The sequence below is a fragment of the Cryptomeria japonica genome, chromosome 3 (assembly GCF_030272615.1).
Source record: "Cryptomeria japonica chromosome 3, Sugi_1.0, whole genome shotgun sequence".
NCBI lineage: Eukaryota > Viridiplantae > Streptophyta > Pinopsida > Cupressales > Cupressaceae > Cryptomeria > Cryptomeria japonica.
The window spans coordinates 5,088,806-5,104,637 of NC_081407.1; the positions used below are offsets into that span (position 1 = coordinate 5,088,806).

The following is a 15,832-nucleotide window of genomic DNA, read 5'->3' on the forward strand; positions in this document are numbered from 1 at the left end:
CTAAATATTTTTTTTTTATAACCATATAAGCACAACAAATGAATTTTCATTACAATAGTATTGCCTAGCAAGTACTAATAAAAAGAGTTATAAGAAATGTTTAATTTCAACATATTAATTAAAAAATGTTATACTAAATATTGAATTGATTTTTTTTAGAGGTTTTGTTAGGTTTTGTTAAGAGTCTTGTAAGTACCTCTTTATTATCTTATTTTTATTTTTTAATATTATACTGTTTTTATCTTTATTAATGCAAAGTGGAATATATGCAAATTAAAGTTAAATAGAATATATTTATAAAAAGTTTTAGTTTCGTTTACCATGCAGAAACAAATTTATAGAACAGACTGTTAAACGGGGTTGGAGATATTTTCTTCAATACAACCCAATGTCCTCACCCGTCAGTTTCTCCACAGTCTCTGCCATATTCCTTTCCACACCGGTGTCCTTAGATTGCCGTAACAAAATGCGCAAAATAGTTATAAGCCATGATGTTGAATTTCTCACGCTGCAACAAGTGAAACTTTATAGCTACTGAGAATAAGATAAAACAGATAGTATCAAATCAAAATTTTAATAATTAACTTTCAACATAATTCGAATTGAAAATAATCTATTCTAGTCCATTCAAACTAAACAGCATCCCGGGAAATTTCTGTTTTCAGAATTTTCCTTCCTTGGGTAGTGACCAAGTGATTGCAAATCTGTAGAAAAAAGCATGGACGTGCATTTCAAAGATCTAGGCCACCACATTATTCTGGACAATGGAATTGTGCAGGTCACGATTTCGAAACCCGGGGGTATCGTTACAGGTTTACGTTATGGAGGGCTTGATAATCTTCTCGAAGTTCTTAACAAAGAGACCAACAGAGGGTAAGAAATCTATAAAAATAGCATATTTTTTGTTTTATACAGTTAATTTTTTTTTTTAATTGAAAAATTGACATTATTTCTGTTTTTCCTTTACAGGTATTGGGATCTCAATTGGAACGAGCCAGGAGGCAAGGATACTTTTGATGTGTAAGCCATTTGTTGTTTCTATTTAAGTTATTTATATTAGGCATATACCCGGCCGCCATGGACTAGATTGTGGTAATTTTAGTGGTCAATACCGTACAGTTAATATTTTTTACTTAAGATGTTTGTCTTTGATTTGAGATTAGCTTGATCGCAGTATAACAATTTGCATAAGCCTTCTGGATCAGACTGCACAGGTTATTTGTAAGGATTAGTTGGATTTGTATCTAGGACAATTGGGTGAATTGATTGCCACGATAGAGTAGGTTGCAGCATCCTCAAATGGTTAGCTATTTACAAGGGCTGATTGGGTGCCAATCAGTTATCAGTTATATTAAGCAAACTATGAGTCACGATGGAGTATGTTGTAACGCGCTTAAATGTTTGGTTATTCGCAAGGTTAATAGGGATTTGATTAGACGAATTAGGTGAATTGTAAGTCAGAGGGATTGGCTTCCGTCGTATTTACTGTAAGTTTTATTGGCCAGTAGCAACCAACCAGAAGGCTGCCCAGTTGGTGGCAGAGAAGGCTATTTGTGGCGGCTATATGAATTCGTCAAATGCAAGCTATGATATACTGCATTGCAACATGATTATAGGGGTTTAATTACGTGATTAGGCAAATTGCAAGTGACGATAGACTAGATTGCAAGATACTTATATGCTTAGCTATTTACAAGGGTTAATAGTGGTTTAAGGTGAATTCGGTGAATTGCAACTAATGATGGACTAGATTGCAACATGCTTACATGTCAAGCTATTTACAAGGTCTTAAGGGCTTTATTTATAGGAACTAAACAAATTGCAAGTTGCGGAGACCTTGATTCAAAGGTACTTTTTCTTTTACCTATTTACAGGGGTTAGTAGGGGTTTATCTTATTCAGGTGAATTTCAGACTGTAACAGACTAGGTTGCAGCATGCTCAGGAAAAATATCCTCTGAAATTTATAAGTTGTTTAAACATATTACTATTTTCGAGGGCTAATAGAGGTTTACTTATGATATTTAGCCAGCTTGGAGATCATATATAGGATAGAATTTCCATTCATTTTTATAGCTTTTGCTTGGGTACGTTGTTATTTGCAAGGGTTTAGTATATACAATAAGTGAATTCCAGGCTGTGATTGACTACATTTATCATGTTTAGAACAAATATACTAATTTATATACACTTTTTTGCCTCCGTCTTTTGTTAATTGCAAGGGATAATGGGGATTTAATTATAAGAATGAGGCAAATTGCACAGAATGATGGTCTAGATTGCATTGCTAAATGTTTTGCCACCTACAATGTTAACAGGGGTTTGTTTACAAGATTTAGGGGAGTTGCAGACCTTAAAGGATGAAATTGTAACATATTTAGGATGAAATTCTCTGTAATTTTTAGGTTTTTAAATTTTTATGGGTATCAAATAGGGGTTTGTTTACAACATAGCTGTAGGAATCAGGAAAAAATTGCAATTTATCATTATAAATCAGAACTTGTAGCAGAAAACGATTTTGTTAACCAAAAAATTGTGCCAAAAGAGTTTTTGCTAATTTAATCCCATTTAATTATGATTCACCTTACAATTGCTTATTTTGGGTGATTTTTGATGGTTTTTTGACTGATTTTTTACATTTTAAACTCTGACACTAACCTGATTTTTTGCCTATTAAATATTATTTTTTAAAGGAATCTCTATCTTTTGGTTTGCCAATTGATTCCTAGAATGATTTTGCTATTATGGTATACACTATATATTTATGAAGGTAATTAGGTTTTGTTTAGGGTAGTTACATGAATTGCAGACTGTGATGGACCATTGTAGCAAGCTTAAGATGGAAATACAAAACAATTTATAGCCTTGTTGGTGTCTGTTTTATCATCTACCAAACATTAGGATAGGATACCCGAAGGTATTCTATCCTCTCCTGAAAAATCACTACTGATTCCAAGGTCTATATGTGCGAACAAGCGACTTTAGTGGAATAGCTTCTTGGGTAGTGTATGCTGAAAATCTCGAGGGGGACTTACGTTTGACAAGTATCTTGAATAGCTGGACTTCGATGGATTTAGCAATTTTAGGCTCTTCTCTTTTTTTGGGATTTTCGGGGATTTAGACTTTCAAAAGAAAGGAGAAAGGGATAGGGTTTAGGAAGGCTAATCTACTCCTACGAATTCCAGAGACGGTGTCAATTGGGTGCTCTCGAGAAACCAAACTCTGCTTCGCCACACTAGGGACAACTACACAAAGCCGGTGCAATCTTCAGTGGGTTGTGCTTATGATCGAGATATCGGGATGCACATGGGATAAGCTCAGACTAACTTTGCACGGTAGAATGGAAATCATCCATTTACCAAAAGTATGAGCGAAGATGCACAATCAACTGATACTTATCAGATCCTTCATTCGAATTAACAACAATGAAAGTAAATCTATATTAACTTTAACTAAGTGTTGAGGAATTTTGAAACCATGCAAATCATTCAAACAATAGTGATTACAAAGCAGCACACATGCAATATATTATCTGGAAATGACCTTTCGCAACAATACATCAAAAAAACCTCACACTCTCCAAATGAGAGGAGGTAACCTTATATAGTTTTTCAAAAATAAATGAACGGCCGAGATCAAACAGTGATGAAGGGCCCAAATTGCAAGTTACAAACCCTAATTAGGGTTTCCTAAAACTCTACCAGCTGGAATGAGTAAGAAGAGGACATGTGGCGCAGCTGCTAATTTCACTGAGGAGAATGTCCAGTTTCCTCTTTGGTAGATTCAACGTATCTGGACACGATTAGCCTGACTTCTTCCAGAGTGACACTTGGCAAGCTGCTAATCTGGAAATTGATGATTCCCACATCATCGGTACACGTGGCGAGGATGCTCTCCCACTCGACTGCTTGAGCCAGAAAATTCTCATCAATGAAGAGAAAGTTCGCAATCTTCGACAGATCGCCTTTGTCAACCATTCTCGAGTCTCTGAAGAAGCTGGACTGGATCAGGGCCCTTAAGTTTTCTGCCTGCAGGTGCTTCTCCCTTATACTCTCCTTTTTCCAGATTTTAGATGCTACATGGAACACCTTACTCAAAATGTCTTTAATGCTCTCCTCTGTCTCACAACACTTAGCCTCGGATCTTTTCAAAACCTTGATCCGAGTGACTAGTGCATAATACCAGGCACTGAAGTCGTACCTGTCCCTAGCCTGTATGACGCCTGTATCCACCAGACTTTTCTTTGACAAGCCTCAGATTATTCTTAGATGTGGAAGTATCTCATCCTGAATCTCACCGATATCCTCCCAATTTATGGCCAAGTCCTGGATACAGCTGATCAATGAAGTAGCAGATTCATGAGCTGACACTAGATTTTCTACCATTGTATCAGCTCGTACTGAAACATCTGAAATCCATTCTTTGGCCTGCGCGAATGTACCCTTCATGTCCTCATATTCCTTCATTGATTCCTATTGAAGAGGCTGTGGAGGGGTGATGGGGACCTCACAGTTGAGTGGCCTAGTAAGGTGCAGAACATATTTCTTCCACTGCTTGTTTTCTTCTTCAACCTTCTTCCTTTGTTCTCTCTCTTGGGCTAAACTAGTCTTGAGGACGTTACAAGAATCATCGAAGTACTGGACCTCTTGCTCCTGGGTAGGCTTGCCCAGTTCTATGGTAGTGATCTTGTAATCCTCAAGGGCAACATTGCCTCTAGTTTTCCCTTCCTTGGGTACCGCTATCTAGACTGTTCTGAAGCCTGCACTGTCTCTCTGGATCAAGGAGAACTTCCTAGCCGGCTTGGGTGGTTTGATCACGACTGGCTCATTCACCTTTTCCAGAAAGGTTGTGGTGATTTCTTCGGAATGGGCTGCCTTGGGGACCTTTGCCCTTATCTTCTCTCTTAGCCAATCAGGGACGGTCGATTGCTCAATGGCATTCTTATCAAACCCGTCATCCGCCTTCTCTGGTTCAGTATTTATACCATCCAAAAAGACTAATGGTGGATTAGGCATTTCAACTTCTACAGCTGCATCTTGCCCTCTGCTTGGATTTTGGATAAATGTTTCCAATACTTCTTCGACTGAAGGAGAAGGCACTCTTGCTCCCTCATCAGCCATATACACCTCCATCTCCTGCTCTTCGATGGCATTTTGATCAGGTACGACAGATGCAGCACTTAGAATGGATTGACCTCCACTAGACTCTCGTCTTTCTCCTATGATCTTCTTCCCAACGACCTTCCCCAGGCTTCCAACTAGTTCTTTCCTCTTTCGGGATCCAACACTTTCCGGATTCCGAGCGTTGCTTGCAGAGGCACATGGGTTGGAAGGTAGGGAGTCATCTACTCCCATCAAATCATAGGTCAAGGTGACACCATTAGCCTTTAATGGTTTCGTCCTTTCTGAGGTCCACGATTTGGAATACTCAACCACCGTCCTCATGAGGTCGGCCAGGTCTGACTTCTCTCCTTCTGTCCAATCTATCAAGGCCAATGGTTCATCCTTCACCTTATTGAAACCTGGTTGCTGAAGCTCAAGGCTGTCCTTCACCTGATTAGCTACTTTGAACACTTCTGTTGCCCTGACCATGCTTAAAGGAATCCTTTACCAAAATCTTTTCCTGATCTCGAAGCTATCGGCTGCGTTAGCCCAATAATCTTCCAGATCTATTCTATGCTCAAAGGTCATCCCTTCGACTCTTCTTATGTTGTGGAACGGGTCGAAGTTATTTCTTGCCTTGTACTGGTAGAAGGGATACCGAGCCAATTCCTTCTCAGCCGTTGCAACAGCCTGTGATGATGGACATGTCTTCAGCCCGTTCTCGATTGTGAGAGAAGAGGTCCCCACCTTTTTCTGCTTATCTCTCTGAATTGCCATATACCCTTCTAATTGTCTTACAACTTCGAGCAACACCACTCGATTGGTAGGGTAGGCGGGGAGTTTGTAAGGAGATCCTGTGAATCCTTGAATCTTGATATAAGTGAATTTCGGGTATTGAATATACCAGTATCTGAACCTACTGATGAAGTCCATGGATTCTCGAGAGAGTCTCTGGTGCAGCCCACCCTGAAGTGTCCGAGTGATGTACATGAGAAAGGTATCATTCACTCTCTTGAAATGAAATTTCTCCTCCATGTGAAGCTGAGGATAGCAGTCGTAGACTAGAAATTGGTTTTCCTTGGTCCCTACTTCCCCTCTGCAGGTGAGGCCCCTGTATCTGTAACTCCTTGCTAAAGAGTAGAATAGGTATGAACTCATGAAGAAGGTTTTATTTGCTTCAAGGTTCCTCAGCTGGGTATCTAGATTGTCACTTATCATATAAGCCTAGTTTATCATTTTTACCCCATTTATTATTTCGTTAATGAAATAATACATCGAGGGTTTGAATGGAGCACCTTGAAGGTTCCCCATTATTCTATTCAGTAGCACGATCATATCCCCGATGTCCTCTTTGAAGTATGCCTTTACTAGGCTCTTCCTTTGAAGTTTGGAGGCTCCCTTCCTTGGCTTGTCCAGCCAGGAATGATTAACGATGGCATCGTACTCCTCCAAGTGATTCTGATACATGCCATCAGCCTCGTCCTTAGTGACATATACTGTGTTGTGATATTTCGGGATTCTGAAAGCCTCCTTGATGGCCTCCTCGCTGACATTCGCCAACACTCTTCCATTTGGTGTGACAATGTCCTTGCTGTCGGGGTTGTAGTGCCGTGCACACTCAACTACTAACTCAGTGCACTGCATGGTGGGGAGAAAACCTGCAGCATGTACAATACCATTCCTCATCATCTTCTGTGCCGTAGTGGTAGGCACAAGGTTGTCCAGACCAAACATGCGTTTCTTAAACTCTCTTAGATTGATGTGTCCAAGGTTGGTGTTGCCAATATTCTTCCATTTTGAGGTCATCCTTGACTCAGGAGGGGCATCTTTGTCCACCTGGAACTTCATAGTGTTTAGGACATGCAGACAAAAAAATGAAAATTTAAAGTTAGAAAATATTTTGCAAAATTTCAAAAAAAATAACGAGGCTGTGAAATGGCTAAGTGTTGGAAAATTTTCCATTTTCATTCTCATACTTAGCCATAAAAATTGAATTTTCACCTCAAAAACCCTCAATCTTAAGGCTGGTTGTGGTTACCACCAAGTGTTAAAACTTTAAAATTTTTTCATACTTAACCAAAAAAATGATTTTCTTTCCCAAAATTTCGAAAAATATTTCTCAAATTCTGGAAAATATTCAGAAAAAATCCATAAATCTGCATCATGAACTGGTTTCACCTTTGAATGAGTAGAAGTAGGACTGGAAATTCTCTCAAGAACACTCAGAAAATTCAGTCAATATTAAATAATCATTCCTTGTCCTGGTTGCCTTTCTCCAAGAATCTGCGAAACTTTGGTCAAAAGCTTATCCAACTTCCAGCAATGTCAAAAACTTTCTCTAGATGATCTTCGAACTGAAATAATTTACTGAGCTTTCCTTGGTAACTTCGAACTTGTTGGTGTAGAAATGAAGATTGTAGTTAAGTATTTGTAAATAAAATTAACCCTTCAATTGGATACCTTCAAAAAATCTTCCAACTCATACTTCTAATTTCATTTTCACTCTTTTTTGGAAAGTGTTGCCATGTTTCCAAGTCTGAAGAAAATATCTTCCAAAGTTTCCAATTTGATTTATAAGTTGAAGTATTTACTAATCTTCCAATGAAAACTTTCTGTTTTGGTTTCAGGTTCGAAAATATCTACTAATCCTCAAACATTCCATTTGAAAACTTTCCATTTTGGTCTTAGGCTCGAAATCCTTACCAATTTTCCAATATTCTCCCTTTTAAAAAAAAACTTTCTATTTTGGTTTTTGAGTTCGAAATCTTGGAGGAGTTTTGTGACATCATGTTGATTTCGTTTGACTTTTCATGTAAAGGTGGACTTTTAATGGGTTGTCTTTATCCTCTTCGAATTTTGGTGGACTTCTATTGCTTCTCCAAGGTATGGCGGACTTCTATGGCCTCTCTTCGTGGCCTTTCCAACATGCATGGTGGACTTTCTTGACCCTTCTCTTACAACCTTCATAGGGCAGAGTTTAGAGCTCTCTTCAACATCATACTGAGCACCTTGGGCGGAGTTTGAAGGACACCAAGGGCGGACTTTTTTTGAACATCTCCTAGGCCGGAGTTTAGACTAGCTATCTCACATGGCCTAGGGCGGAGTTTGGAATACATCTCTCAACATGGGCTCCCTCAAGTTGCATGGCGGACTTCCTTGAAGGCTTCTCTTGGGCAGACTTTGGTGGCTTCTCCACCATTTGAAGACCTTGGGCGGAGTTTGAAGGGTCCCACTCACAAGGCGGACTTTGGAGGGGGCTCAAGGCATGGTGAACTTTGGAGACATCTCCCCATGACTTCCTAGAGAGGACTTCTAAGACATCTCCATCTTTTGAAGACCTTTGGCGGAGTTTTACTACCTCCTTAAGGCGGACTTTGGTTACATCTCCCCATGCTATCCTAGGGCGGAGTTTTGAGGGTCCCCCTTCATGGCAGACTTTGATTACACCCTTTGGGCGGAGTTTGAAGGGTCCTCCTTCATGGTGGAGTTTGAAGTGCTGGCCACCAAGGTGCTAAGGTAGAGTGGAGTTTTGGAGGCACCTCCTAGGGTGGACTTTAGGCAAAGCTCCCACCACTTGGCATGTTTGAGCGGACTTTTGAGGATACCATACAGCCTAGGTGGAGTTTTGGAGGTGGCACCAAAGGCTTCTCCAAGACAATGGTGGACTTTAGAGTGTTGGCCATCATGGCCTCTTCCAATATGCACCCCATACACACATGGCGGACTTTGATGGGTCTTCTCTTCATGGCCTCTCGCATCATGTGAACCTGCAACCATACCTTGAAACCTTTGTTAGCCAGACTTAGAAAAATTCTTAAAAAATTCAAAATTTCACAGCTTAATCAAATTTAACTGGATTAACTTGAAATTTGAAATCCATGCCTAGGTGGATCATCTGAGGCATCACGCCCCCTAAAATGTAGGGATTTGGCTTTTTGGGTTAAAACTTGGAATTTTTGGATCCCGATCGAGGCATGTCAGTGGCAGCAGTGTAAACCCTAAGTACCCATTCCGAAAAAGCAAAAAAGCAGAATTTCTAAAAATAGAAAGAAAACTTTCTAAAAAAAGCCATACCAGGGATTGGGCCAGAAATGCCAAAAACGAAACTTCCTAAAAAATAGGAAAAAGCAAAAAAGCAAACTTTCTAAAAATAGAAAGTTGTCCAAATTCATCTAGATCGATTGCGAGCTTCGTCCTTTGGCCTCTCTAAGCGCTTTGGAGGTGTCCTGACTCTAGAATCACTTGTTTTGCAAAAAAAAGCTAACTTCTAATCTTAGGACCTGAAATGTTCAAAACTGAGCGAGGCTTGGTGAAATCAGAGCGAAAGGCCATAGGATACTAACAAAAACCCTAGAAAGCATGAAAAAGAGAGGGTCCCCATTTGCAATGGGGCGATGTGTGAAAAAGGTCACAACAAGCCTTTCCTCAAATATTTTATTTTTTATAAGACTTTTGGAAAGTTGCAAATTGTGTCCAAGAGGTTGAGCTTAATTGGTTAAAGTGTTGGGTTCTCATAGTGGAGACCATGTCTAAATCCCAAAGGGATATCTAATATGGAAATCTTAGTCGTGACTCTTGCTCTTCTATAGTTGGCTTCTAGTGTTGAGGTGATGTTTAAATAAGTGGATTTCTAAGTTGTGACCCTTGGTCTTCCAGAGGTGGTTTCTAGTGTGGTTGTTCAAAAGGAGCTGATATTAGTCTTATTGTTGTGCTTGGAAGAGCATGTATTGGGTCTCATATTGATGCTCGTATGAGCAGAATATTTGTACATGAATATCAATATAAAAAAAAGTTGCCAATTGTAATGGATTAGATTGTGGCATGATTAGGAAACAAATGGCATGCAATTTATAGCCATAGGTATTCACATATTGATATTAACAATGGATTATCTACAACAATGAGTAAAATTGTAGAATGTGATAAATTAGATTGTAGTATGCTTAGGACAAAAACAATGTGCAATTTTTAGCCTTGTAAGAACAAGTTACTATTTAAATCAGACGATAGGAGTTTATATATGATAATTAACCAAATTTTAAATCACGATGGCCTAGCTTGTTGCATGTTTAGGAAAAAATACCCTGTGATTTGGATTTTTTGCTTCAGAATTTTGTTATTTATAAGGATTTATTGGGGTTCATTTCTGCTAGCTGGGAAAATTGAGACCATGGTAGATTAGATTGTAGCATGTTAAGATCTATAATGTCATATAAATTACAGCCCGCTTTCACCTGTTTTGTTATATACAAGAAGATTCGTTTTTATTTCTGATAAACAAGAAAATTGCAGACCTAGGCTGGATACTGTCAAACTTAGGATAAAATACTGTGCAATTTTAAGTGTATTCTTAAATATAAATTTTAATTTGCATGGGTTAGTAAGAGTTGTTTCTATCATGGAATTAATGATAGCATGTTCAGGGCAAATATACTGGGCAATGTATAGCCCATGCTTAGATATTTTGTTAATTACAAGGGTTAATAGGGGTTTGTCTACAATAACTGGGCAAATTATAGACTATACTAGACTAGATTGTAGCATGATTAGGAAAAAAATCCCATTTAATTTATATGCTTATTTTGTTGTTTGTGATGGTTAATCAAGGTTTATGTAGCATAATTTGAAAAATTGCAGACCACGATGAATGCAACTGTAGCATGTTCAAGATAACATGCTATGCAATTTATGGCCTTTTCTTGCATTTTATTTTATTGCAGAGTGCAATTAACTAGATCGTAGCAAAATGGTTGTTAAAATTTAAAACAAAACTTAGTTGTATCCATAAGTTGATATTATGTCTAACTGAAAAACTAAGATCTTTAGACTGTCATGCATTCAGGATAAAAAGACTATGCAATTTAGTGCCTTTGCTTAATTTTGATTTTGTTGACAAGGGTTAATAGGGTTTTCTTTATAATATTTAGGCGAAGTATAATCCCTAATATGCTAAACTTATTTTGTTTATGACAAACTACTCTGCAATTTATAGGCTTTGTTTAAATGTTTTATTATTTAGAAGGATTAATAAGGTTTTTCTTGTGATATCTAGGCAAATTGTAGGTTTTGTTTGTAATGATGGAGTAAATTATTATTTACTCATAAACTTAAGTTTCACTTAGGTATTAGCTGTCATAAATTGATCTTTCCTAAGTGCATATGTATTTGTACTTGGGTAGTTGGTTATACCTACTCCCTACCTACCCTCGCACCTCATTGGTGTTTGCATACTAGCTTTTGCCTATTTAAGCAAGGCTCTTGTACATTGTTAGACATCTCAATATCATCATTTCTTCTAGTGAAATATTATTTCTCGTGTGAAGGTTTATAGCTGTTTGTGCTCCCAGGAGGTTGATCACTCCAACATGTAAGAGTTAATCAAGGTTTATGTAGCATGATTTGAAAAATTGTAGACCATGATTAATGCAACTGTAGCATGTTCAAGATAATATGCTATGCAATTTATGGCCTTTTCTTAAATTATATTTTATTGCAGAGTGCAATTAACTACATTGTAGCAAAACGGTTGTTATCTATATATATGTATATTGTACAGATACAGATACAGATATTTTGCTTCAAAAGTCATTTTTTTAGTCACTTGAGTTCATTATTTGATGCTCTGCTTAAATATTTTGGTGATGATGGTGATGACTTTTAATGTCCTTTAGAGTAAATTGGTCTAAGATCCTTGAGGGTGAGGTGAGAGCATACGGTCTTCAAATACTATTTTTTAATATTTTATTTTATTAAACAATGATACCAAAAAGATAGGGCAAATAAACTGCATAAACATTGTTAATCTTTTGAACACTTTGGAGCTAAATCTTATTAATGAACTATGCTGGAATACATTATTTAAAGATAAACTACACAAATATTTTGTTAAAAGATGAATCAAATGTGATGTATATTGTTGCCTGAATCTACAAAATCCTTGCCGATAAAGAAAACAAAACGCATTCATCACAAATGCAATCCATAGATAAGACTGCCCACAAGAAACCAAAGGGCTTTTGTCCTCCAATTTATGGACCTAGTATTTTTGTCCTTGAATCAATAGACGAACACAATTTCCAACTAATAAAGAAATAATGAGAGAAGCAGTAGATGATAATAAGATCCTTAGTACTCAATTTATAGCCAATTTGGCTACTCAAATCCAACACTCCCACTGAGTTGTTATTGCCAAAAGATTAGCAATTACTATTCTGGTCCAAATTCCTCCTTACAATAGCGGCCCCCAATTTTCATCATCATAAATCCCTCTTACACGTTCTTACACAGTTATTTTTAGTTTCATAAAGATGCTCCACCAAGTTCACCCAAACAATTAATAAATTAGGATCTCTTTATTAGAAATATTTCTCTAGAGTCAATGGGCACTTGACCAATTGGTAAAGTTGAATGGTCTTGAATGAACCCACTAGTGATCAAGTCTTGTTGAGTGCAAGGCCCTGACATCATAAGGGATGAGGCTGGGATCATGCCTAGCACAAATTTGGTGGAATGGATACCCTTCAATCTTTAGCTCTTAGCTGGAGAGGTTTCAGATTTAAGACTTGTGCTCTTGTATTGGGTAGCTAAAAGTTCTTTGTAGATGATATAAAGTACTCCATTAGAAAAAAACAATTCCTTGACACTACCTTTCCCAATGAGAAATATAGAAATGGGCTGGGACATAACAAAACCATGCTAATTTTTCTTGTTGCTCTTTTGCCTTTTTCTAAAGTTCTTGGGATGATGGTTTGTGTTATTCATGAAAGGGTGATTAGTGAGGTGTGAAGCTAGTTTTGGTGATAAGGAGGAGTTGTTGGAATTCCTTTAGAGTTAGGATAGTACATCTTCAGGGCAAATAAATCATGTTGTATTTGTAATGACACTTTGTGTTAATATAGTGAGTGGCTTTGGTTCTCTTGCTAGGTTTTTCTGGAAAAGATTATCCTAGGATATATATGGTGTTATTGTTGATGGATAGCTTCGGTCAGATCCTCAAAACCCGACTTTGCCATCAAATGTGTGAAGGGTCTGTTGTGACGTTTTCACACCTCGCCCCATTCCAGATGGGGACCCCCTACTTTTTAGGCCCTCTTGGTCTTTTGTTTTGGTTTTTTTGGTCTTTTCACAACAGTCTCGTCAGTCTCTTTGGTTTGCAGGTGTTTGGGGGATTGAATTGATTAAGTCTGCCTTTCATTTGAGTGAATTTGATGAAGTCTAGGGCTTGTTTTATCAATTTTAGGGTTTTTGCCTTTGGTCCTAGATTTTAGGGGTTTTGGAAAAACTGAACATATCGCTGGAATCAGAATCCCTCAAGGAACCTCCCAGTAAAATTTGAGCGAAAACGGAGCAACTTTCTATTTTTAGAAAGTTCCTATTTTTAGGGATTTTATTGAGCCCCAGAATTTTGTCATTTTGCCAAAAATCAAACTTACTATTTTTTAGTAATTTCTAATTTTAGTAAGTTTCTATTTTTAGTAAGTGCTTTCCTAACCTATTTTGTCCAAACCCTAACATTTTGAAACACTTACCATTTGGGAAAATCTATTTTGGCAGGTTCATCCCTGAAGACGCTGAAGACTGAACGTTCCTGAAGATCATTTCTAAATCCGGAAGAGTCAGAAGGCAGACAAGTTGGATAAAAAAAATGGTTAAGTTTGGAACTCCTATTCTAGAAGAGGAAAGCATGCAAAATCAGCCAAGTTTGGAAATTCACATCAATCCACCAATGTCATCTTGATCCGAAAATGGCCTGAAATTTGACTAAGTCTGAAAATTTGAAAGATCTTCCAAAATCTAGAATTTGCATTATGATTCCTAGGGACCTGAAACCACTCTCAAACATCCTGACAATATATATGAAATATAACTTAAAGTATAAGAATTCTTATACTTAAATGTTAAATTTCATATATATCTTGATGAAGAGAACGAGGAAAAATCATGAAAATCCTTCCCCAAGTCAATTCAGCGCCCAAGTTTGGCCAAGGGTGCCAAACAAAGGAGTCCATGGAGAATGTGAAAATCCTTGCCTAGGTGGTTTTAGCGTCCATACTTCACCAAGGTCGCCAAAGTGAAGTTGACATGGAAAGCATGGAAAATTGTGAATTCCACCACTTAGTGAAAATTCCGCCCTACTCCAAGGGAGGGCGCCAAAGTGGAGTGCTCAAGGAGAATGGAGAAAGTTTAGAATTCCACGCCTAAAGGAGATTAGCGCCCAAGTCATGATGAAGGCGCCAAAGAGGTGTTAACTTGGAAAACCTTCAATGTGATGAAATTCCTTCTTCCTAGCGAAATTCTGCCCTAAGACATGGAAGGGCGCCAAAGTGGATGATGCATGGAAAAATGTTGAAGTTAAGAATTCCTTGCCTTAGGGAGAATTGCGCCTAAGGAAGGTACCAGGGCCCCAAAACTTGATGGTCATGGAAGCTTCAAAATCACAAAATTCCTTACCAATGCAAAATCATTGCCCAAGTTCAAAGGCAGGTGCCCAAGTCAAGGTATCAAGGAGAAGCATGAAAAGATGAAATTCCTCCTCCACAGTGAAATTCCGCCCAAACACTCAACTGGGCACCAAAGAGAGGGGTCATGGAGAAATCAAAAGTTGATGAATTCCTCTGCACATGGAAATAGCGCCCTAGACTAATGGAAAGCGCCAAATTGAGGGGTGCTTGGAGGCATGGAAAATGATCAAATTCCAAGACATGGTGAATTCCATGCTTAAGCTTGAAAATTGAAAATTTGTCTAAGGCATGAAAATCCAAGGGTCAAAGAAGAATGAAAAGCAGAAATCCCCTCGAGAATTTTTTTTTTAATTTCCATTTTTAGACACCAAATCTTATCAGAATCTGATTTTTTTTGCAGATTTGGACTCGTGGGAGAATTCTCTCTCTTGGACCCAGGTCCTAAATTTTAGGAAATCCTAAAAATAAGATGTGAAAATTGGTCGAAAAGCTCCCTGCAAACATGATGAATTCAAAGAGCACAAAAATTCCTTCCTCAGGGAAGAATTGCGCCCAAGAAGAAGAAATTTCAGGAAAGGTGAAAATTTGGCTAAGTGTCGGAAATTCCTTCCTTCAGGATAGAATTCCAGGAAAGGTGAAAAATTGACTAAATGTTTGAAATTTCTTCCTTTAGGACATAGTTCTTGGAAACCATGAAAATTGGCTAAGGCATGAAGAATTTCCTTCCTGAGGGTAAGGAACAAATTTCTTTCCAAAGGAGAATTCCTTCACAACATGAATTCCACGTCGGGATGAATTGAAGCTAAAAAAAAACAATTTCTAAGGCAAGGAAGGAATCAGGGTTGAATTGAATAAGAAATTTCCCCTCGAGAAAACTTTTGTAAAATCCATTATTGGGCATCAAATCACATCCAAATTTCAAAATTTTCACAGATTTGGATTCGTAGGAGAATTCTCTCCCTCCTAGACTTGAAACCCCAATTTGTGGAAAATTCCTAAAAAATAGGAGATGGTGGAAAATCATTAAAAAACTCCTCCAGAGCAAGGAAAGTTCAAGAAACTTCAAGAAAATTATTCATGGATCAAATTCTTCTCTCCTTAAGTTTTCTCTCTCCAAGGTTTTCTCGCCAAGTGGCAGCCGAGTCAACGTACACTAAATTAATGAAGCATCTCTTTGCATGCAGCCGTCACATTTATGGCATTATGGCAGATTCCTTCTGCATGCAACCGTCACGTTTAGGAGATGGTGGAAAATCATTAAAAAACTCCTC

The 15,832-nt window shown here is 37.9% G+C and overlaps 1 protein-coding gene across 1 annotated transcript in view; it reads left to right on the plus strand.

The window, feature by feature from the left end:
* The first annotated feature begins 320 nt into the window (after positions 1–320).
* LOC131051138 (uncharacterized) overlaps positions 321–15,832 on the plus strand; it is a 238,615-nt gene continuing 223,103 nt past the window's right edge. The window contains exons 1-2 of the mRNA XM_057985520.2: positions 321–873; positions 970–1,020. Of these exons, the coding sequence (XP_057841503.2) occupies positions 719–873; positions 970–1,020 (206 nt within the window). The 5' untranslated portion in view covers positions 321–718. The remainder of the gene's footprint in view (positions 874–969; positions 1,021–15,832) is intronic.